General features: G+C 38.3%; 1 protein-coding gene across 1 annotated transcript in view; it reads left to right on the top strand.

Moving 5' to 3' along the window:
* Positions 1 to 25,941, top strand: part of LOC105382164 (tyrosine-protein phosphatase Lar) — a 337,896-nt gene that overhangs the window by 240,401 nt on the left and 71,554 nt on the right. Inside the window, exon 8 of the mRNA XM_048631524.1 lies at positions 4,786 to 4,965. Coding sequence (XP_048487481.1) covers positions 4,786 to 4,965 — 180 coding nt within the window. The remainder of the gene's footprint in view (positions 1 to 4,785; positions 4,966 to 25,941) is intronic.

The following is a 25,941-nucleotide window of genomic DNA, read 5'->3' as shown; positions in this document are numbered from 1 at the left end:
GTCCTTCTTAAGTTTGTTGCCATTACTAATGTAAGTGTGACTCTGAAAACCATTATAAAAAAAAAAGGAAAAAAAAAAGAAATTTCTTGTATAATGAGATACACGGCTGGGGGTTTTTAGTCGGTTAACGCCCGACACTACCTGGGTCCTCTTCCCAGGTGTCCATGTGGATTTTCCCCCAGCAGTGAAAAAAAAAAGAGAAAAAGAACAATATATATATAAAAGAAAGAATATATATATAAACTAAAGACAAAATAAATATATATAAAAGATAATATATATAAACTAAACTTCCTTACCGAGTAGAAAGTAGATAAAAGAATTTAAAACTATCTCATAAAAATTACCACTCTTCAAAAGGCACGGACATAAAGTCTGTGGAGTGATAATCATTTATTAAAAAAAAAAAAAAAAAAAAAAAAAAAAAAAAAAAAAAAACAGTAGAGTATCTTTGACATCTCTTGCAGTTTTTGTGTCTCTGTTAATTGCTAAATCTTTATTTATTTACTTTTTTGGTGTTTTAACAATGTAAAAAGTAAAAACATATTGAACACACTACTCAATCTATGCTAAGTTATACAAACAAACCTATATACCTGAATCCTACAAAGTTATGACTCTGAAACACCTATTGTACTTACCTTTAATAGACAGAGTTTTATTTATCATCATCATCATCATCAGCCAGTAGCAGTCCACTGCTGGACGTAGGCCTCTACCAAAGCATGCCACTGGTTGCGATCTTTAACTTTCCGCATCCAATCATATCCAGCCACCTTTCGCAAGTCGGCAACCCATCTAGCCGAAGGGCGTACCACACTACGTTTGCCTAGTTGTGGCCTCCACTCCAGAACACGTTTACCCCATCGGTCATCGGTTCAGAGTTTTATTAAAGGTAGAATATGTCTTTGAGTTAGCTGCCGTTGCATGGGATAGTTCCGAGGAGGCTGGCAGCGTTCTGTATAGACAGACTGAAGCACATTTATCTATGCTACATCCCCCCCGAACCGAAAATCTATACCCTCCACTCAAAACTGCTCAAACACTGTATTTTTCCGCTAGCTCCCACACTTTCTTCCCGTCTCCACCCCAGCATGTATCATCAATCACACAAGTGACAGACGCGGTGTCATCCCGGCGCGTGCTGCCGATCGTTCTACGCGACTGTACCGTAACTTACGCGCTGAATTCTTAAAGGATTTTTCCCGCTAATGATGCGTGAGAGTATCAATTACTTTGGCTTCGGATTTGCTTTGAGGCGCTGCTGTTAATTGGTACTTTGTGATGGAAGAGGTAACTGGGCGGGGCGGTGTATTTTGCGACAAATCTGAACAAATGTCACAAGTACTCTTGTAACCGCGTGCCTTGTAAGGCGCTGCTTTTAGTACATAATATTACAAGTACTCTGTAATATTATGTAACTAAGAGCAGCGCCTGAAAGCAAATCCGATGCCAAAGTAATGGATACTCTCATGCATCATTAGCGGTGTATATAATATGTCATCGAGTCGCTAAGAAGCCTATAACCGTCCACTGCTGGACATCAACCTCTTCTAACAATGATTTCAAAAGGAAGGATACGCCCGTCAGAACGTTTTGTCAAAAGAAAATGGCACCCGCGCGCTGGCCCTAAATTCATACAAATTATGACAGATTTATGAGGTTTTAGGGCCAACGCGAGGGTGTCATTTTCTAGAGCGGTTGGGCCTGTCCTTACGCTAGTAACATATAAGTCAATGTCTTCTAAGGAGAGCGTCACAATCATGCTCTGCCTTCCGTTTACCGCCGCCATGAAGTCGAAGAGACTGTCACTCTGGATCAGAGGGGTCACTCTATATGACGAAAAACTAAGTTTCGGAGCGCTGCTGCTCGAGCAACGACTCGTTGTATTAAACGTGCCGATTGCCTGATAGCTCTTATTCGTTCGTTTTTCTTCAGTATAGAGTAACCCTCCAGGACATTGTCCAGCGTGAAGTTGTAATTAGTCGGGTCATAACGACAGGTCTAATATTGGACATAATCTCGTTTGAAGGATAGTCGGCAGTTAAGTCCGGTGACAGGTAGTGATGTGCTTTGTCTTGGGTGTCAGTTAATACGAGTATGTAGTGTCTTGTTCATCATCATCATCAGCAGGACGATCACGAAAAATATAGAATCGAATGCGAGTTCGACTAGTGTCAACTTGACAGCACTTTCGAACACTTTTTACCTATAAAAATGACAGTTGTCGCACTCGCATTCGATTCTATACGTTAGCTCTGTTTTTCGTGATCGCCCTGCAGGTGTTTGACGAGTGACATCGCTAAACGTTGTTTTACGCGAGTTTAGTTTTTATGGTTAAATCTGCATCGAAGTAATGTACTGTCTCTGAGGCGTTGTCCTATTACAAGCAAATACATTACATCCTAGGAGATTCAACAAAACACAAATTCATTATGTATAGGTATGTAATCTTAACCTAAATTTTGTACCAAAACTACTTTAGCCTAACTTAATAAGTACCTATCTACTTGTTATTATTTTACATTGTTAATTTTTGACACGGTTTGTATATGAAATACGAGTATTTTTTTCAAATGATTCCCGGATACCGGGTACATTAGTGCTGTCCGGTGCCGGATAGTCGCATCCCTGACAGGCCGCGTGGCAATTTGCCAGCTCACGCGATCTTTGTTTATAGCCGTCCTACATACTCGTCCAATTACATCGCACGTGCAAATCTGTGGAGTCGGATTTGCATATCAATGTACGATTGATTGGTCGCGACGTAAACGCGACTTCTATGACAGCGATATGATGTGGTGGCTGAGAACTAGAGGTTATAAAGATTGACAGCTGATTATAATAATTATGGGTCGATGATGCTGAATAGTAATATTCAGCATCATCAGCCCATCACGTCCCCACTGCTGGGGCACGGGTCACCTTCCAATGAAGGAAGGGGTTTCATTCATGTCTGTTTGTATTAAAAATTTCGTCCAGCCGTCTTGTCTTTACGAAGAAAACCTATAAATTCTTTGTTAATGTTACCTTTACTAATAAGTGCATTTTTCTAAAACAGAAGTTTGTATAAAATACTAAAATACTATCGTCTCTACGCATTTCTCTACCACACACGCCAGGTCGTCCCGGGGGCGCGATGTGAAGTTAAAATGACACCAATTTATGCGTCAAAAATCAGCGTCAGTAAATACGCACGCGTCACGCAAGTGCGTTAACGGTTCACGACTACGAAATAGCCCCCCAGAGACCTTAATTAACCTAATTCGGACCTAACTGCTCCGTAAATAGACCCCCTTTGACCGAGTAATTGAATTTGGCTCTAGTTTTGGATATTGATCCGCTGAGTTCTGGATTCATCACCGCTGTTCTAAAGTTCTCTTCAATTCAAATAGTATACTAATCTAAACCAACTAATAATTGTAAATTTTCCACGTTAACAGCTTAATATTTCTAGTAAATACTTACAAAAGTAATGAGATAAGCTCATCAATAGCGTCAAGCAAAGCAGCATATTTCCGTCACCCAAAATACAATATACATCGGTAAAGCAATAAATCAACTGTTAATTTAATTAAGCGTAGCTTTGTCTATGGTATAAATAAACATTTCTTTGCGGAGATCCATCAGTAGGGCGGGCCGGACCCGGGACCCGAAGATTAATTTGTCATGAAACACGAAATACGGAATTCTCCGGACAATATTAATCACATCACTATCATTAGTTACGTTCTTGCGTTTGCACCGAATTACAAAATATCTTATTAACATTCATGGGTGGTAGGATAAGCATAAGCAGGGATGCATATTTAGCCAAGATTTAAGAACCTACTTTTAAATTGAAACTGGAATTAAGGGCAATATTTTTTGTGATATTTATTGAGCGGCCACCATCCAATCCACTACTGGGTACTTCCTCTCCTAGCTCAGAAATTAATTCCTCAGCCTTCCTCATCCAGTCATTACAGGCTACTTGTTTAATGTTACAGCTTCTGTGGATTGGAGGGTGCTCCAGACTACCTGATCTAACTGGATCCTGAGGAAATAGAACCTCACATACAGAGCTTTTCGTTTTCATATTACTGTCGTCGGCTAAAACACAATTTGCAAAACCCATCTTACTAAAGTTATTATACATATGTATAAGATAAAACTCGAATGTATAAGGTACGCAAACTCTTACCCGAATTTATTTTGTTCTAACCTAACTAAAGGGCTTCCCACGCTACGAATGCACCAATGAGGCAGTAAATACGGAATTCACCGAACAATATTAATCACACCACCATCATTTGTTACGTTCTTGTGTTGGCTCCAAATTGTATCTTTGTTTCTGTTCGTTGCCATGTGTAAATGTTCTAATTTGTCCCGATTCCCGAGTATATTTGAGGCCATCCATCTTAATAAGGATCGCATTATTAATTCACTCGAGTTAGCTGAAATAGTGTTACTAACCTACATACTGTGAGGAGAAGGTTATAATCATTAGTTAATTAAGATATACGTACGTGTTATACCTAATCAACACAAAATAAACATGTTTTAACTAAATATACTTTACAGAACTTTTGTTGTTTAAATTAGGTAACATTATCTAAAAAGAAGGATTCAAAAATGATTTATAAAAAAAGCGATAAAACAAGTTTCTAAAAACCTTGTATATCCACAAATAGCTACTCTAACATGCTGCCACTAAACATCCTTCCAAGCAAAATCTATTCTGAGAGGGGTCGTAGCTCTCTCTCCCGAACCAACAACCACACTAACCCTTTATCCCTTCAACAGACACGCAGTCCCGCTACCAAGTCTCCGACATGGGGGCAGCGGCCGGCCCCAACGCCCGCGGGGACCTGCTCCGCATAGAGCCAGTCAGGGCCCAACGAGACGACGCCACCTACGAGTGTGTGGCTGAGAACGGTGTCGGAGATGCTGTGGCGGCCGTGGCGACGCTGACTGTGTTCGAAGGTGAGTGGTTTTTAGCTTTTAGCGCCATCTAGTGATGGAGTTGGGAGGTGAGCGATTGGTGGATTTGAAGGTGGGGTAAGAAAATTGTTGTGTTGTGCTGCCATCTAGTGGGTTTTTGATGTGCTTATCCACATAAAAAGGGATGAATACGGTAATTGAATATATGTACCTACATGCTTAGTTATTTTATGAGTGAATGCAAAATTTAAATTTCGGATAATATTTTAGTACAATTTATCATTCATTCAAGAGCTAAACGATAGGATCAATACGACTTTAGAATAGGAATGAATAAAAATTGCATCTAACAGAGAGACGTAGCGCTCTTAAAAGTGGCGATCAATAACTCTTTTACAGTCTCAATTCACAATATAACACATCCTTTAGTGGAAAACATATATTCTCCATAAAACAAATACTCACGAACACTGAATTTGTAAAGAAATACTTTAAAACTGTCAGCGAGGGAAAATTTTAAAATGTTCCGTGTTCCTGCTACTCCAATTTCGCCCGTGATCGCGTCGGGATATGGGTGATTTTATTGCGGCAGGTCGGGGGTTTGGTAAAGTTGGTGGGATAGTAATAAAAATGGCTGGCTAGTTCGGTATTGTCGCTCCGGGCCAATATGTGCCTCTAGAATAGTCTAGAACATTCTCAACTTGATGGCCGCGTGAAGAATTGTTTATACGCATCCATTAGTTTTATAACATGTCCCTGTGTCATTGTGAATGAGTTCAGTGGAAAGCCGTTTGCAGACCACACACCACACCTGATTACTTGATAGAGTTGTTAACCAATGGATTGTTGAAAATTAAAGTACACATAGTGAGTAGTTGCATTAAGGGCCCGTACAGGGTGACGTGCCGCGCCAATTTTGGGTTTTCAATGCTCTTCACACAGCACACGCAGTGACACGCACACATGTAAGTTTGCACAGTGGGTCGATAAACTTTTACTCGCCAACTTTATTGACAATTATGTTCAAGTACATTTTGGGTGATTTTAGGGTAAGTAAGTATAATTCTTACTTACACTGGTAGGCACCAGGAAAGAGTAGAAATTAATAGGGGTGCCACTTTACTCTATACTCGGAACCCGATTAGCTTTCTCAAACAAATGTGGTATTTACTTGTAGAAAGGTAACTAAAAGTATTAAAGTGTAGATAATAAGTTTCGGGCATCCTCCAGCCAACTGAACCCCGACGACAAAGCAAAGTAAATACATAGTGTCGCAAAAGGGCTATACTAAGCCAAAAGGGGATGACTCAAGGGGTCATTCTGAACAACTTTTGTTCTACGAGATTTGCAAATTCGCGAAAAAAAATATTCGTTTTCCATAGTAAAAAGTCACATGTCCAACAAAGTTTCTATGAAAAAGGTTTTTTTTTGTTAATTTCCAAAACTCGTAGAGCAAAAGTTCAGAATGACCCCCTGTCTTACTCCTTTTTACCCTACTGCCGAAGGAGGAGGGTAATGTTTTTTTATTGTATGTATGTATATATGTATGTTTGTCTGTTTCTTTGTTCCCTCCTGTAGCCTAAACGGCTTGATAGATTTTGATGTATGAGGTATTGTTAGAAGCGTATTGATGGCGCGATGGCTATAGGCTATGTGACGTTCCATTAAAATGTACATAGCGCCCTCTTGAGGACATAACGTGATGATCGAAAAAATAATAATTCAACTTTGCCGTGTAAGGTATCAAATGAAAGGACTTGATTTTCACATTACAAAAATATGCATATTGAAGGTATTTAAATAACAACACCAAAATTATTGAAATAAAAAATGATCATGAACTACCTACCGACGTAAAATTTCATAAAATAAAAACAACTAAAAAGTTACAAATAAAAAAATACAATTATAAAAAACTAAAAACCTGACTGTACGCTAAAAACATGAAAACGAGTCCCAATGTTAATGGAAAGTATCGCAGGCGGGGACCAACTTGACCGCCACTCAAGGCCGTTTTCTAAGTAACATTCAGCTAAATGGTGAACCCTCTGCTGGTATAATTTGTTTATATACCGCTTTTTCAATACCTGTAAGTACGGTGGCCTGCGCCTAAAAGTATACAGGCGGAGATTTTAAAATAGCGATCTCAAGCTCACATGCTGCTCAAGCACATCCACATAAACACCACTGCTACACACATCACTCACAACACGTCCCCGGATTTGTAACAGATGTAGCAGGTCCCTTCATCATCAGGGATCGCTATTTTAAAAACTCCGCCTGTATACTTTTAGGCGCAGGCCACCGTACATTTTTTGGCAGCATAATATTTTTACTTAATTTTAGGGTTTCGAACGTCAAAAGAAAAAAAGCAACCGTTATAGGATCTCTTTGTTGTCCGTCTGTCTGACTGACTGTCTGTCACCGCCCTTTTTCTCAGAAACGGGTAAAGATATCAAGCTTATATTTCGCATAGATGGGGAGTACCCCAAAAAAATATTATGGTACTCCCTGTCCCACACAAGTAAATTGGGGCTTATATTTTTTCCAGTTATTTTGATGTGTATCCTTTTTTTTCTTTGTTGTTTTGTATAAGTATATGTTTCTTTTCTTTAAATCTGTATTTTTTTTGTTGTTGCTGTCTATGTGTCGAAAAAATGTATCTTTATCTTCAAATCACGCCATCTATCGTTTGTTTTTTTTGTGGCTACTGTCTATAGAAGAAATTCCGTCATTGACAATTTTACGTTACGAATTTATTTTTATTTATTTTATTTTTATTTTTACATTTTCGTGGAGAATCAACAGCATTTTGTTAATAAATAATTATTACTTATGAACACATAACAACTTGATGCCATTAACAGAATGAACTTAGTAAACCCAGTAAACCTAACACATCCAGAGGAAAAACAAAATCTCTTTCTCTCTCTCTGAAAAACATACTTAATAGCCCAAACTCGATGCTTTTAGCTATTAACATCTTTGAAATAAAATTGAGCCACCACCGTGTTACTGCCCTCATCAGATCCTCACGAGACCATACCTCAACCAGCACCAAGAGACTGTATTTTTGATCCCTAACCTAATGGGGTGTAAGGGGTTTCATCAACATCCTTAGAAACCCAAGTCATCCTCACCTGCACGTGGTGCACCCTGCTGTTCAACCGACGAGGCTCTGACGCAATCCCCATCAACACGCACTGGACCAGCGCGGTGGGTGTAAGGTCCAAACCCCCTTTAAAACATGAATTCACAACCCGAACCACGGCCCCTAGTGCCCGGCGGCTCTGGAGGCCCCGGCGACGACGGTAGCCGAGCCACCTCTGGAGCGGGGGGTGCGAAGAATCCCCGGGCGAATACGATCCTCCGTCAAACGACCTCGGCTTACATTAAATCGGATACCAAATTAAACATTTTAACGTACAACGTTCGTACACTCATGAAGGACGAACGGCTAACAGAACTTGATAACGCTGTTAGGGACATCAATTGGGATGTCATAGGTCTGTCAGAAGTAAGAAGAATGGGAGAGGAAACGTTGGAACGAGATGACAGTATCCTTTATCATTACGGTACTACTGCAGGACTTTACGGCGTGGGTTTTCTGGTCGCAAAGAAATGGAAGCATAATATCATAGAGTTTATAGGCTGTTCAGAGAGACTTGCAATTTTAAAATTACAAATAACAAGCAAGCACATACTTACTATCATTCAGGTTTATGCCCCAACATCATCGCACACTGACGAAGATACTGAAATGTTCTATGATAGCTTAGACAAAGCTTATGACGAACATAGAGGTACGTGGACGTTGGTCATTGGTGATTTTAATGCAAAAATTGGCAGCAGACAGCCAATGGACAATGACCAAATACTTGGTCCTTATGGTCTAGGAAACCGAAATGATCGCGGGACGCGTCTGTTGCAATTCGCTTTTGGGCAAAGCTTGAATGTGAGCAATAGTTTTTACTACAAAAAACCACAACGTCGCTGGACCTGGATCTCACCAGACGGCCTCACCAAAAATGAAATAGATTTCGTACTGTCATCAGACAAAAGTGTAGTCAAAGACATAACTGTTTTAAATCAATTTAAATATAGTTCCGACCACCGACCAGTCCGCGCCAAAATTTCATTGAACGTTAAAGCCACTCGTAAAAAGCTATATGCCAAACAAAACGCAATAAGTAAAGACGATTTGATTATGAATGCTGAAATTTTTAACTTAGAGTTGAGTAATAGTTTTAAAGAATTGAGTAACGACACTGATAATGTAGAACAGGAATACGATAACATTCAAACAGCCATCAACACTGCTAAAAATAAAATTAAACAAAAATCACACCGACGACACAGTAACAAATTATCCCCTGATACATTGTTATTATTAGAAGAAAGAGAATCCCACCCAAAATGCTCACGTGAATACAATAACCTAGATAGACAGGTGAAGCGTGCTATAAGGAGGGACATTAGAGCATTTAACACGGAGGTTATCAAACTAGCATTAGAGAACAATAAATCACTTAGAGCAGCAAAAAATGGCATAAGCAAAGGCAAAACGTGGATAACAAAATTGACAGATGAAAATGGCAATGAACAAGGAGGAAGGGATAAAGTCATTAAAATTTGTACTTCATTTTATAAAGCCCTTTACTCAGATCCCGCCAAAAATAATACAAATTTAGATTCAGATAAAACATACTCCCGCCCTGACTCTATCCCATTTATAACAGGTTTTGAGGTTCATCGCGCCATTATGAGCCTCAAATGTGACAAAAGCCCAGGAGATGACGGAATCACCTCAGATCTGTTAAGAGTGGGGAAGTCGGTCTTAATACCCCATATAGCAAATCTGTGCAATATTATATTGACTACTGGAAAAGTTCCGAAAAAGCTATGCCACTCTAATATAGTACTACTTCACAAGAAGGGAGATAAATCCGATATAGGTAACTACAGACCTATCAGCCTGATATCCCACATTTACAAAATTTTTATAAAAATAATAGAAAGTCGCATTTCCCACATACTGGACGCAAATCAACCGCCTGAACAAGCTGGATTCCGACCCAACTTTTCCACCACAGATCATCTCCACACCCTTAACCAGATAGTTGAAAAGTGTTCCGAATACCACACACCTTTATATTTAGCCTTTGTAGATTACAGTAAAGCTTTCGACAGTCTATCTCATTCTTCAATTTTCGAAGCTCTAGAAAATCAAAAAATTCCCAACACATATATAGACCTCATCAAAATCATTTATCAAAATAGCACGGCAAAAATAAAATTACAGTCACCTGGACCACTTTTTGACATAGAAAAAGGCGTGAAACAGGGAGATCCGCTATCTCCAAAGCTATTTACCTGCACGCTCGAAGAGGTATTCAGAAAGCTCGCGGTTTCATGGGAAAACAAAGGTATCGACATCGGTGGCAGAAGATTAACCAATCTTCGCTTCGCCGATGATATCGTGCTGTTTTCCCCGTCGGCATCAACACTCGAACGCATGCTGCAAGATCTCAGCACGGCAAGCCTTCAAGTCGGATTGTCGATGAATCGGTCCAAAACGAAGATCATGTCTAACAGCGTGAAACATAGGGTCACGGTAGACGGTCAGGATATACAATATGTCAACGAGTACATTTACTTAGGCCAGCTAGTCTCATTCGAAAACAGGCAAGACAAGGAGATCGATAGACGCATCGATAACGCCTGGAAGAGCTACTGGTCTATGAAGCAGCTGATGAAGGGCAACCTTCCACTGTCACTCAAGCGCAAACTCGTTGACATGTGTATCTTGCCCGTCCTAACCTACGGCGCACAGACATGGTCACTGACCGAACATCAAAAGACCAGACTGAAGGTCTGCCAAAGAGCGATGGAGCGTAGTATTCTAGGTGTAAAATTGACAGACCGTGTCAGGAACACCGCACTACGCTCCCAAACCCGCATAATCGATGTTGGTGTCGAGACCGCGAAGCTCAAATGGAACTGGGCCGGCCACGTCTGCCGAATGCACCCGGACCGGTGGGCCAAGATAGCGACCGAGTGGGTGCCGGGCGACGGGCGCCGGCGGAGAGGCAGGCCGAGAAGGAGGTGGCGGGACGACCTCGTCAAATATTTGCCGGATTGGGAGGTAGCCGCATTGGATCGGGAGAAGTGGAAAATTAAAGGGGAGGTCTTTGCCCAGCAGTGGGAAAACACATAGACTAATTAAAAAAAAAAAAAAAAAAAAACCTAATGTTCGTGCGTATTGTCATCACTTAGATCCATTCGCTATATTCCTGCTCCTCATCAGACCTTTACGAGACTGTAATATCACGAGAATATTGCACACTATCTAATTTAATTTAATGTATTGAATATACTGGAAGAATTATGCTTCCTCAATTTCAAATCAAATTATGTTGGTGTCATAAAAGTTGAAAAAGTGCAATGACAACCAATGTGCAGTGATTTTGTATCTGTACACGATAAGATCGCGAGCTGTCAGTGCTGCCTAAACCGACGTGACCCTTCTTTGGAGGCCAGCGGCCAACTGAGTCAAACGTCACTTGTGTTTATGATTTTATAACACAGAAAGCCGCCATAGATATTTGTATGAAGATTTGAGGGAAAAAAATTGCTCAAGTTTGGGATTAATTTACACAAAATAAGTGTGTGTTTATTAAAAAACAAGGTATTTAGCGCCTAGTCCAAGCCTTTAACTTTATAATATGATAAAAATCATATGAAAATTCTTTATAATTACGACACAGTTGTTACAATACGGGAGTGTGATTGACTGGTTTTTCTTGATATTCTGAAATTAATTTACAGTTATCCATAATCATTTACTTAAATTCGAATGATTCAGCACCTAGCTAGACTCTTCAACTACCTGTGTGATTTTTTTCAAGGCTGTAGAGCATCATTTACTACATAATTCTATGACAATGCCAACCCTCGATTCCCTATTGCAGACCCTTAAAACAAGCCTTAAAATCTAGTAAATTAAAGCAAGACATTCATTTACCCATATTTGTATGAAACCCGGAGCGCCGTACCGCCTTAAAACACCTACTTTCAAATATTCAAGTAACTTTCCTTCATAATTTACAATTAAGCTCCGTTATCCTTACAAGTTCTCGGGAAGGAGGTACGTTCGGGACTCCCCGGTGAAATACGGCATAATATTCGAGATTTAAATGTCAATTACGGGAAAAGTGTTTTTATTGCGTACGACGACTGGCTTTGTAACGTATTTGTGGGATAAAAACGGTGTTTTGAACGTGTTGTCGATGAAATAAACCAATGACGTCAAAGAGGAAATGTGTTGATATAAGTATGAAGTTTATGATTATACTCGTACAAATGATTAAGCCCTGATTCTTGTACTTACGTATGTAAATCCTTACAGCAAATATCAGTATTAGTTGTTTTTCAAATCGACGAAATTTCTCTATACCTATACCAAACCAACCGCAAAGCTTCCTGCATACTACATAGTGGTCACTCTAGATTGTGAAAGCTAAGTTTCGGAGTGCTCATAGTTTGAATTAAACGTGCGAATTACATGACCGCTATCATTCGTTCATTCTCAAGCTAAACTAACCCCCCAGAGACAAGGCCCGAATTTTTCCCACCGCAACGGCCACTGTAAGCTGCGACCTCCTTATATCACGATGACCACACATCTCTCGAGGGCTCAAGTTAACGAGCTGCGACCACATAAACCTCGGAGCTCGGACACCCTGAGCCACGGGGAATAACTCGCGATAGAGCTACTGAGTGAGCTGTAAGAGGTGCTTGTGCTTGTGAAAAATGTGGGTTTATAGAGCTGTTGGGATGGCCGGTTTTGATGGCAAAAGTTGCTGTAATTTGAGCTTTGTAATTTTGATATGGATAGATAAAAGTATGATAGATACATTTTGCTAAAGACTACAACTAATAATAATAAAAACAATAATAATTGGAAAGTCATAAAAAGCAAATGCAGTCTTGACTTCATTTTATCATAACTTTCGAACTTCACTGAAAAATACTTCTCTTCTTCAAAACAAACCTTTTGAACAAAAAGAAAACACATACTTAACTTGTACTTAATAAGCGATAAGACCGTAATTATTGTACCGATGTGTTAGTATATAAGTTATGTAACTTCTGTTCTATCTATCTACCCGCTTACTTCATACCGACGATCTCAGTCTAACGAAATCCAAAAACAGACATTCGAACTTATAACACCCTTTGCTTAAATGAAGGAACATCACTGACACAGTGTAATGAGCGGCTCAGTGTGAACAAGATCTAGCGAGGTGTTACAGTTAATTGAACTATTCGTCACGGGGGGCCTACTCCTGATTAACGATTATTTTGGAGAGCTTTCATGCAATCGAAACTTAGGGTATATGCAACGTGATAGAGTCAGGGTTACGGCAGATCTAAGAATCTTGGTATTTCGTGTAGGTACCTATTTATTTACTTACAGATATATGGTAAACATTACATTTAACATAAACTTTACATAGTAGAAAATAACGCTTACAAGTATAGAAAAAACAAGAACGATAGAAACATCTAAAATAAACAATTAGGTACTAAAAAGTAAATTTATTTAAAACTAAGTTAAGAGTACGGCTTTCGGTAATATAACGTGTCATGTGTATTTTTTAATCAATGTTGCCAAGATACAAAATTTAAAAGTTAAAAAATGCGTTCTACAATTTAATATTTTATGTTTTGTTACAATGTTTTGTGGACGTGGTCTGAAATAAAATTATATTATATATAATTATATTATATATAAGGTATATTCTATTCTATTATATTCTAATGTTTTCAACAAAGACAATTATAAGAATACAGTCGTTAAGCTAGAGTAGTCCCCCAGAATCTGCAGCAAGCAACGTGCGGACGGCTCTTTTCAATAAATAAGCATTTAGCAAGGAGAGGACGGCCGATGGCGCACCACTAAATTGCGACGAGCGGGGACCACCGGAATAATATTATTAAGACAATTTTCTCGAGAAATTACAGTTATTTGGCAGAGTCGCTTAATGGGGTGAAAGTTTTGTTATAATAGGGTCGCGACTGTCGCCGGTTAATAGTGAGGGTATTTGTGATACTGTAATAATTAATTGTTATAGTTGAAGGTTTTAGGAGTGGAGGGAAAGAATAGTTGGTTATTTAATTGTTGTTAAGTGGCAGTATAATAAAGGTACATACTTTTTACAGGAGTAATTGAAAATTTTGCTTCTGCTTCTTCGCTCGCAAGCAAGAGCGTAAGCTAGAGAAGTTTACATAGTATAGCATTCCTTTTAGTATAATCACAGAATAATAACTAGTGTATAGTATATACATATAGGTTTGTATAGTTAGCAAAACTAAACCTTTTTCATCTGCCAACAATAAACGTTATTTTTTTTTTCAAGACAGTTTTTATGCCGGAAAATTGTATTTTTCTATTTTTGTAAACTATAATAGAAACTTTTTCTAATCAATATCCATCTCGTTATACCGATAGCTTTAACTAATTAATCGTTTTATACATGTTGGCGGCGACACGCTGTTGTGGTAATAACAACATTATTCAGGATAATATTTGGATGACTGGAACATTGTTGGGTTTAGGTTCAGATATTAATTACATAGTGAATTAGAGACTACACATACATACAGGTCGATAGTCTGTCGGTTATGAACTTTACTGATTTCTTTTACGATTTCAATATTTTTATTTAATGTAGTGGTTAGTGACGCTGATTGCTATGCCAAATGTTCTGGGTTCGATTCCCGACCGGGGCAGATATTTGTTTAAAGATAAATATTTTACTCGGGTCTTGATGAAGTATGATTATATGTTTTTTATAAAATACATAATAAATATATGGATAAATTACATAAATATATTTGAAGATATTTAGCAATTGTGTTTCTATAAGAAAATTTAAATATCTTTGAGCAATCAGCCACTAAATTTGCGTTCTAAAACAGATCTTTATGACCTGGAAATTTAGTTGATCTCTCTAAATTTACAATCAGTCTAAGATTACCTATACTACTAATATTGAGAATCCCAAGAGCTTGCGTCAGATCCCCAGAATATAATGTATTATACATATAACATAACATGACAAAACACTACTGGATGCTTCTAAGAATTCAGTTTATCGTAATAATACGACTACATCTAGACACGCGGTAGCGTGTCAAGCCAAGTTCGAGAAACAGAACTGGCGAGCCGCACCGTGTGTAATATTACACGAACCATTTCGAGACACTTTTGACCCCCTCATAAATCAAAAACTATTCTATATAAACGTATGAAATTTGGCTCATATATTGACACTAGCGAGATACATATGTGTTCTAAATTTCATAAGCGTATCTCAAACGGTTATTTAGATATTAATGTCCAAAAAACCTCATTTTTAACATTGACTGACTCACTCACGTAGGTATAGATCAAAACTCTTATGGTATGGTACTATTACTATCATAATACGCGTATGCGAAAACTATGAAATGGTTTTGAGATGCATTTGCATAATATTAATGTTAACTATTCTAAGATAATAGAATCTGTTATATCTGTTAATAGAATGGGATCGGATCAAATCGGATCGGATCGTATTGGATGGAATCGGATATGTAAGTACGGATCGGATGGGTACGGATAGTATCGGATGGGATTGGATCAAATCGGATCGGATCGGATTAGATCGAATCTGCTCGAATTGGACGGATCGGACAGATCGGACTGATCGGACAGATCGGACTGATCAGACAGATCGGACGGATCGAAAAGATCGGACGGATCGGACAGAACAGATGGATCGGATCGGATCTACTCAAATCGGATCGGATCAGATCGGCTCCGATGAGATTGGATGGGTACGGATCGTATCGGATGTGATCGCTACAAATCGGAGCGAATAGTACGGATCTGATCAAATTGGATCGAATCGGATTTGACAGATCGAACGAATGAACGAACGAACGAAACTGATCGGACTGATCGGATCGGGTCAGATCAGCAGGGCGATCACGAAAATTATAGAATCGAATGCGAGTGCGACTAGTGACAACTTAACAGCACTTTCGAACACTTTTTACCTATCGAATTGACAGTTGTCGCACTCGCATTCGATTCTATATTCTATACGTTAGCTCTGTTTTTCGTGATCGCCCTGCACCCGCAGATCGGGTCCGATGGGTACAGATCGTGTCGGATGGGATCGGATCAAAAAGAGTCAAATAGGGTCAGATCGGACGAATCGGCTCAAATCGGATCGGATGGGATCCGATTGGATCAAATCGGATCGGATCTGAATAAAACGGATAGGATAAAATAACACTGACAAGAAAATTATAAGTACCCCGTAAACGTAGGAAAATACAGTAATAATATTGTATATTTGATATGTAGGTTGAGTGAATAATAATCCTACATCAAGTCTACAGACTTTAAAGTTTTTTTTTATGCATTTTTAAATTTGTCTTTTTAAAAGGACCTACGGCGTTACGAGGCTAATATATTATTATGTACTTACCAACAAAAAGTAATGATATCCAATCAAAAACTTAAATGTGAAATGAGAGCCAAGTTCAATATTATTATACTTACCTAAATGCCGAATGTTGACTTCAACGACAAGTTGAACCAATTTTTGGAATTAAGTCAAATTCTTGTTGGTTCAACTTGTGAAGGCTATAATTCATGTATGAAAACTAGCCAAGACAGACCTTAGGCTACAATACATTATTTTATGTTATAAGAAGATATGATTATGTAATACTGTTACTTATAAAAAAAACCGGCCAAGTGCGAGTCGGGCTCGCGCACAAAGGGTTCCGTAGCAGCAAAATTACAGTTAAATCAACCTATCTCAAAAACTATAAGAGATACTTTGATCAAACCAAAAATCGTTGAAAGAGTTAATTAGCATGCATCACCTCTATTTTTTTTAGAATTTTATACCCCGTAGTTATAAAAATAGAGGGGGGGGGACATACTTTTTACGACTTTGAGAGCTGATATCTCAAAAACCGTTCACTTTAAGAAAAATGTTTTTTAGAAAACTTTATATCATTTTAAAAGACCTTTCCATTGATACCCCACACGGGTATGTACATCGAAAAAAAAAATTTCATCCCTCAGTTACATGTATGGGGGGCCCCACCCCCAATTCTTTTTTTTACTATTTAGTGTCATATTTTTGTAGCGGTTCATACAACACATATTCCCATCAAATTTCATCACTGTAGTACTTATAGTTTCCGAGTAAATCGGCTGTGACAGACGGACAGACGGACAGACGGACATGACGAAACTATAAGGGTTCCGTTTTTGCCATTTTGGCTACGGAACCCTAAAAACGGGACTGACCATTGAACTTGGCACCCATTTAGATCTCACTTCTTTTGTCGTTGAAGTCAACATTCGGCATTTAGGTAAGTATAATAATATTGAACTTGGCTCTCATTTCACATTTATGTTTTTGATTGGATTTACTTTACATAGTTTAGTTTCATGCCTAAAAATGTACACAGAAACTTACAATTTTATTCCACTATATTTTACATAGTGAAATATTTTAAGGCTAAACCACGGGCACAAACCACTTACTAAGACTATTATGTAACTGTCGTAAGTAAGTCTTCTAACTCAGATAATCCCAATGGATAGGTACTATCTTAACTAGTTATTACCTTACGAACCTCATTTATCGTGATTATAAACTTGGAGCTAGATCATAACCCTTTCCTTTATTTATTAAAGATTTCGATTTCGACATTGCTCGAGCTTTAGTTATAAAATAGAAGATGTACATAGAATGTAGATGTACATTACAACTACAAGTACATAATTATATTAAGTAGTATTTTGTGCAATATTTAAGATATATAATATATGATGTAATAAATACCTCTACTACTTAGGTAGTAGAGGTATTTATTACATCATCCATCGGCACTCTATCACTCGAGCAGAGCCGAGTGGCTGGCATAAAGACACATCATTTACAAAGTATGCGAAAATAATTTTCGCAAGAAAATTCATACCTTACGGGTGCACTTATAAATTTCCTATCTTCTAACAGCATCCAGAAGGGCTAGCACGAGGTACAAGATGAGCACATCAAGAAGGCCACGCGGTGTGAGTGAGCGCGATGCAAAACGTCACAAGTTTCACGTCTCGCGTCTCGACGTGCGCGTCTTGCGCTCCATGCTAGCCCTTCAGGATAGTTCAGTGCTATTAGCATAGAGATCGTCCAGTCATAATGAACTCGATCGATCGAGACAATCCGATTAACAGCGGATATATTATATTTGAACTTCGGCAGTTAGCGTAACGAGACTCGACTCGCTTAGGAGGCGAAGTTGGAGTCACGGATGAACCAGTTTTAACAGACGGTTTTTTAACACATTAGTTACCAAAATATTTCTTGAGCAAAACATATTTATTGTTTTGATATTGGGTATACTCGAATAAAATTTAAACTGTACTCAATTAAGGACAGATAGTACAGAAGTTTGGTAAACTAGTATAGGTATAGATGATGGTACATAATTGTCTATTACTAGTATGAATTGATTACCCCTGGGAATCGTTATACAGCGCCTATATTGCAATGATGAAATGATTGTATTGTAACTGTACTTCAATTTATGTTCATAGGCTATACCTACATTGTATCCAGTCGCCGTGGCACGGTCAGTTTTCGTCGTGGATAAGATCGTTAAATGTACTTTCCATCAATCACAGCTCCTATAGAGAATCGCGATAAAGTGCTGTTTTTTGGAAAATTATTAATTGGAAAATGAAAGATTGATATGAACATTTTTGTGGGCTTCTAAGCAGAGCAAAGTAGAAATATGCTGGTAGTATCTAAAACAATGTATTTGCACCTATATAACCCCGAATATTATCATACCGCCGCTGTATACAGTATAACAGTTATCCATGAATAAGTCAATAGGTTAATTGGCAGCTGTGGCTTTGAGCTAATAAGTTTATTTAGGACAAATTAATACGAGCGCGGTGCCAAAACTGACAATGCTGGGTTCAAGATACGAAGCGATTTACGATCTATTTCGTACATTAGGTAAATAACTTAGGTACCTATATACAGATGTTAGCTTACTATCGATTGTATATAAAGCATTGTTATTTATCGTTTAATATACCTACATAACTCGCCAATTCTAAAAACGCATGTGAGCAGAACAAAATTGTAAGGGCAGGCTTTTTTCGAAACGTAGTCGTTGTTTGAAAAATACGTATTGTGCGACCCCCTTGTGCCCACAATATGTTTTTTGAAACAGCCTGTATTGTACCTGGTACAGTTGTGTGGAATAAAAGTCAAGCATAGAGGTACTATTTAGGTAAAAAGTAAATTTGAAAATTCATGTTCAATATTGAAATCAGTAAATATACATAAACTAGTCTTATATGTACGGTCAGCTTCATAAGTAGCTATACACTTCTGTACCTTGTCAAACTGACTACATAACAAACCGTAAATGATTGAATAGGCAGTCTGTGAGATTGACAAAGTACAAAAGTGTACAGCTACTTATGCAGCTGACTGTACTTTAAGCATTGAACATAAACGTTTAATTTTTTTATGGTAGGAAGTAAGTTCCTATTTGAAGAATTTTACATTCATGACTAACTTATGTTATTATATACTTTGTGTATGTATGCTAAACCACTAAATATCCATCTAAATGTTGCCCCCACCCACCGTGTTTGCATTAGCATTCCGGCATTGGACCCGCAATAAAATAATTTCCGCCGCCACTTTTCACCGCGCAAATTGTAGGAAATATGGCGTCGAGCTCCCGTTATGCGGGTGCATTGTTCCAGCTGTCACATTCATTCGGTTACACTGCTTTAGTCTTGTTTAATTACGAGTGGGGCGAGCGCCTCGGTATAAGTTAGGACGATTCCTGCCTCCATGAATTAGGGTTTTATATGCAGGATTCGGTTTTTGGTTTTAAGTTATTTGGCGGGCGGAATTTCTTGCTTGCTTAGTTTATTATTTACTAAGATGGCAAGCTTTGTTCAGATATCTAATCTAACTAATTATAGTTAAGTATGTTATTATTCATTCTTTTTTCTACTGAATGAAAGGTCGAGTTTACGAAATAGTTGGATTGTTACCAAATTTACTTTGCAGGAAACCTAACTGTCAAAATCCCAATGAATCACCAAAACTACCAACGCAGCGGCAGCGTCAGCGTCCAGCCATCCAAAAGCACTCCGAAAAGTTGCAATTTTATTTCAAAGTACATACACATTTTATTTCTTGGCGCATATACACACACACACACACACACACTAACACTACATAAAGAGTCCACCCGCCGCGGGACCAAGTTATCGGCACTTGTTCAAGCACTGAATACAAACTTACGAGCGACTACTGCAGCTCTTAGCATACCCGCGACGCGCCCCTACTGGGGCTCTTGAGATATGAAATCGAAGGATTTAAGGATCTCGAGGGCTATTTCACCATGATAAAATAAGATGAACGAGAGCCTTCGCGCAATTGATACGGTTAATGCAACGAGATAGACACGTGGTTAGCGCAGCAAAATACAAAATTTAGTTTTTCGCAAAGTAGAGTAGTGATCCTGAAACGTGTTTCGAAAGAAATATGGATTTTAAAATGAACTTCGATGTTGAATGATGCCGGCTCTAAGTAACGCGCAGTCATGGCCGAATGCTATTGGAAACTTGTTGATTTATTATAGCTCTGGCTGGCAGAACGGCAAGCTTTTGCTTTCAAGACTTCTTGTAGAAATAAAACAGACAAAATTATTTTTATAAATTGTGCTGTGTGTGCGTTCGTTTAAACCTGGTAATAATTTAGACTAGTATATAAATGTACAGTAAAAAAAGATATTCGAATGCACATTTGTTTTACCTGAACGCGATATACACACTAGGGAGATGTGAATGATCTCTTCAAGCCGTACCCTGGTCTTAGAATGGAACACACTTATTTTTTCGTCTTTCTCACACTGCCATTGGTGGTTTTTGAGCCGCGATTCCATGCATACAGAGTTCTACTTGGGTGTCCTAGTTTCGCTCAGTCTTAATTAAACCGTCGAAAGTGTAATAAATAGAAGCAGGAGGTAAAATATATGTTGCCACTTTATAATTGTATATTCATTACTTTAAAGGCAAAATAACCATTATTTTACAATCAGGCTCTAGTTTATTCTAGTCCATAAAAATATGATACAAATATTCTAATATTAACATTATCGTTACCTGTCCGTTCCTTATGAGACTGGAACTTTTCAGTGCTATCGAGTGTATGTAGGTACTAAAGGGGGTCTTATCTAGCTTTACATTGAATCGCATTCTTTGAAAACGTCGATTTACAGGGAGGTAAAGACTGTATCAACTGACTGTACTCACACATCCACATTGTCATAATTATCAACAGCATGGGCAATTGATCCACGTTTGGCTTCAAACAATATTCTTTACTTTACACAAAGCAGCTCTTGTTATTCTTCATGTTTCGGGTGATTCAAAAGATATTAGGTTCTCAATGGCCCTTGACCCTCTCGTGTTGGGAATATTTACAAGTGAAAAACGCGTTTTTATCTGACAACCAGCGGTTCTTTTGTCGCTGATGAGTTTTTGAGTACACTTCTCCTTTATAATTTTTCACAAAGTGCTTTGACGCACCGCGTTGTTAGCAATCGCTACAAGATATTTCACGATGAAACAATCGCTTTCTGCGTAATAGTATATTTTCAAGTACATTTTGTTGTCTTCAGTTGATAAGGGTGCGTGTACCTCGTTAAGGAATGGTATATACGTTACGTACATTGTATACGGAGGCAGATTGTTGGAATGAATATAGTATATCTGTCCTATATATGTATAATATTCCTTGCGTATGGTTTCCCGATAAATATGGGAACTTATATTGTAAACAGGGAGAGTTTACAATATAAGATTATTATAAATATCGATTCTGCTCATGCCACTTTTTGACATAAATGTGTGTGTGATTTGATACTAAACACAAAACAGTGGATCTTTTAACTCTTAATATTTTTCTCTTTTATACAAGTTTAAAATAGGTACCAGTGTAACACTCACAACAAGTATATAGATACTCGTAATGGCGCTATTTTCAGGTGGCTGACATACATAATACCTATATATTTATGCAAGACTATCTGAGTTAAAATTAAACAACTGTGGCCTTACTAATTATGTCTGTTTACTAATTGTATAAATGGCGACTCCAACCACCCGTAGCGGTTGTTTATTTGTTATGTACGTAACTTGACAAATACAGACTTTGTTGACATAATTACCTTGTATTGTATATACCTAGATGTGTATATGCATATTATTATGTATGAAGACATAGGTATCTATTTGTGTAAATAACATACTTAATACTGATACTGCTAGGCAAAGATCTCCCCATATGTTCTACATAGTTTTAAGTAACGATATTATATGTGACTTGCACCAAACATTTAAACGTATTTAAATCTATTGCTCGCTTGCTTTGACAGTATACCTAGTGTTCTTACGCTATACTGTCAAAGCAAGCATTTAAACGAAATTAAATCTAGTGCCGTCTTGCTATTTCGTTTAAATATTTGGTGTATGGCACCCTAAATTTTAAAAATATTACGATAAACCCTCACATTCAATAACAATGGAGATTTGTAAATTGGCGAGAAACTCACAATTTTCGACTTGTTCCAGTCAAATAGTTAAAATTCGTGTATTACGAAGTGGCTTGATAACCCCCTGCAAACCGTCTGAAAGTTAGTCTGTAGACTACAAATAAGGGCAGCACAGCATAGATAACAAATTGAAATACAACACTGATTTCCATAGTTGGAGTTTAACAATAATTTCCAGGTCTTGAGACGGTCGGTGGAGCTCGTAGCAACAGTTATAAGTACAGGGTGAGTCTTTCGTGCACAGGTGCACATCCGTAAAGTGACAGAGCTCTTCATTCTGAACAACTTTTGTTATCATGACTTAGCGATATCATGAAAAAATATCTACTTTCCGTACACAAACTCACGTAAAAATCATTTTTTATATGGGGAAGTTTTTTTTCATGATATCCCAGGTAATTATAGCAAAAGCTGTTCAGAAAGAAGAGCTCGGTGATCAACTTTCGTATGTGCACCTACGAAAGACTCACCCTGTACATTCTAGTCTTTGGTAACAACTCTCATAAACAAGATTACCGGCCCACTAGAAACTTGGACGGAGCGCGAACAATATTGCGAATCGCAGCAATTTTCTTTGAAAATGTTACTTTTGATTACAACGCCGGCTCGATGAGGTAATTGGGCCGCTATCGCGCCGCGCCCACTCGCTCTGTACCGCCGCGGGACCGCGCGGCGCCCTATTCTGAAAGCGTATAGTGCGACTATGTTAACTTTGCAACGTGTAAACTGGTACCTCTTAATAAATTTAGAAGAATATGTTACCACGCCAATCTTAGAAATTTGCCCTAATAAACTTTTTTATGTTGAAAAGTTAGCTTTCTCGGGCTCTCACAACTCTATCAAGGATTTGGCATGCCATAAACTTAATATCTGGTTTAGAGTATCTTGAAAATCTCGTCGGAATTGCTAGATAATAAGAGAATACGACTGTAAAATTAAAGATGCCGTGTATTTAATAAATACGTGCTTAATGTCCACCGTATTTCTTGTTATCTGCGAAGAATAATTTGCACTAATAAAGGTTTTATTGCGCTTTCTGATCTCTGCGTTGTTTTGTGCCGTTTTAAATGCTTGCACTTTAGCTATTTGTGGATAAAATTAATTTTCGTATAACGGTGAGTACATATGTTTTGGAAAATGGTTAAATATCATAAGCGTAATCATTATCATCAGTCCGTATTCTTCCACTGCTGGACATAGGCCTCTCCTAAGGAGCGCCACAACTCTCTGCCCTTGGCCTTCCTCGTCTAACCACTACCTGCTACCTGACTGAGGTCGTCGCACGCTACGCACACTGGAAACCTCGTGGTTAAATGTGGCACCTCTTAAATAAATCAAACTCTATTGATTAATTCAAAATGGGAATGCGACAACGCACATGTCGTTTTCCTTCTAATTTCGATTCGCTTTTCCCTTTGCGTAGCTCAGCATCGGCGTACGCTTCCGAAAATTACTTATGTATAAGGTTTCCCTTTCATTTTCGTCATATGTATTTAGGTCAAGGGGGAACGAGACAGATCTAATGTTTCATTTGACTTCTTTTTCACATTGCTTTGTTCTGAATTCTGGCTGGGCTTTTTCATTTGAAGTTGTATTCATGTACTTAAGCATACGTGAGTAGGTATACTAGTCGGTAAGTATATAAAAGTCCTCGGTTATTCTTGTTATTTTCTTCTATTGTTCATTTAGCTGTTATTTTGTTTGGGCTACGACTTACAACATCTTTTTCTAGAATAGTCCACCTAACTTCTTCGAAAACGTACGATATTCTTTGCATTCAACACGCAGTTTCTTTATTATCATGTTTGAATTACATGACAGCAGAACATGGTGAGATCACAATCAATAAGGTGTAATTATTAAAAAAAAAAACACGCACTCACGCATTGGACTAATGTACTCCCTTGCGGGGTAGGCAGAGGTGCATTGCTGCACCCACTTTTCGCCAGAGTGTTATGTTAGTCCCATGGTGTAATTATTACCCTCATGTTTCTCTATTCTAAAGTAAGTGAAAACATCTCATAGTTTTTAAACTGTTGTGTTGTAATTACTTAGTCTCTTTATTATCTTACAGTTTTCCTTCCAATCTAACACAAAATGAAAATCTTCATTACACAAGCCAAAGCCAATCTAACCTCCTTGGAAACTCTCTCTTTCTCTCTTCTCTCTCTCTCTCATTCTTAAAAGCATATGTACCATTTTTCTCCCAGGAGGCACGGAATAGCAGTCTCTGGTTGGTGGTACCTATTCGGCGGCCATCTTGTTTTCCGTTGTGTTTAAACTATCACGTCTCGAGCTGGCGCGATTTGTGACCGACGGCGACGCTCCGTGGCCGGCCAAGTACAGACGGGGCTAGCTTTACAAATGCTACCTATGTACAGTTATTTACAGTTATTTCTATGTTCTTTCAATTAACTAGTAAAGACTTAAAAACTACAGTGCTGATTTCTTTTTTTTTGACAACTAGAAAGCTACATTCTCTTTGAATAACATAGCCAATTTTTATCCCGGAATTTTCTCGGGTTTTTTTAAGGGCAAGCGTAGCTAGCAGAAATTAAATGCATCGAGATAGAGCCGTGGCGTGGTTACCGCAGCGGCTCGGTACATCGTTTCCCTAAAGCTGAAGTGACCCTCCGGTTCGCGAGTGCGGAAGACCATTCGGAGATCGAATCTTTTGTTTATGTTGTCTTCAACTGCCTTCTGTGTTTATGGTGTGACGTTGCAAGGATTACTGGCGAGAGAATTTTGTGCGAGTTTATAGAAAGTAAATATAATATATGTAATAAAGGCCGAAGTATATGAGTAAGTCTAAATTAACAAAGGAAATATATGTTGGTATAAATAATTAAATGCCTGAATTAAATAAGTAGACAATAGAAACAGAAGACTTACTATTAGACCTCATAATTGATTCAAACACAATCACTACTTTCCGCATCTGCAAATGAAACGTTCAGTAATGAAAAGAGGCCTTCCCTAATCAGAGCAAAAATACCCTTTTAATTTACTTAACCCACTCGCACATCCGGCCGGCCGGGCGCACTTTAAGACATTTTAGGGACCAATTAGACCGAGAACTTAAGACTTGGTAATCTTCATTTAGCTTGTTAGACGCAGTTCTGCGCTCGACTGTACCGCCATGTGTAAGAGTGCCTTGGGGATAATGAAAACAAGTGAACACTCGAGACGAAAAGTGCTTGTGTTACCTCCCGCTGCAAAGAGATGTTTAAAAAAGTTCTCACGTGTTTTAAGAAAAGAGTATAAACCGATTTGAACGACTTCCTTTGTGCT

Source organism: Plutella xylostella, chromosome 29, assembly GCF_932276165.1.
Source record: "Plutella xylostella chromosome 29, ilPluXylo3.1, whole genome shotgun sequence".
Lineage (NCBI taxonomy): Eukaryota > Metazoa > Arthropoda > Insecta > Lepidoptera > Plutellidae > Plutella > Plutella xylostella.
This window is presented reverse-complemented; position numbering and strand designations above follow the sequence as displayed.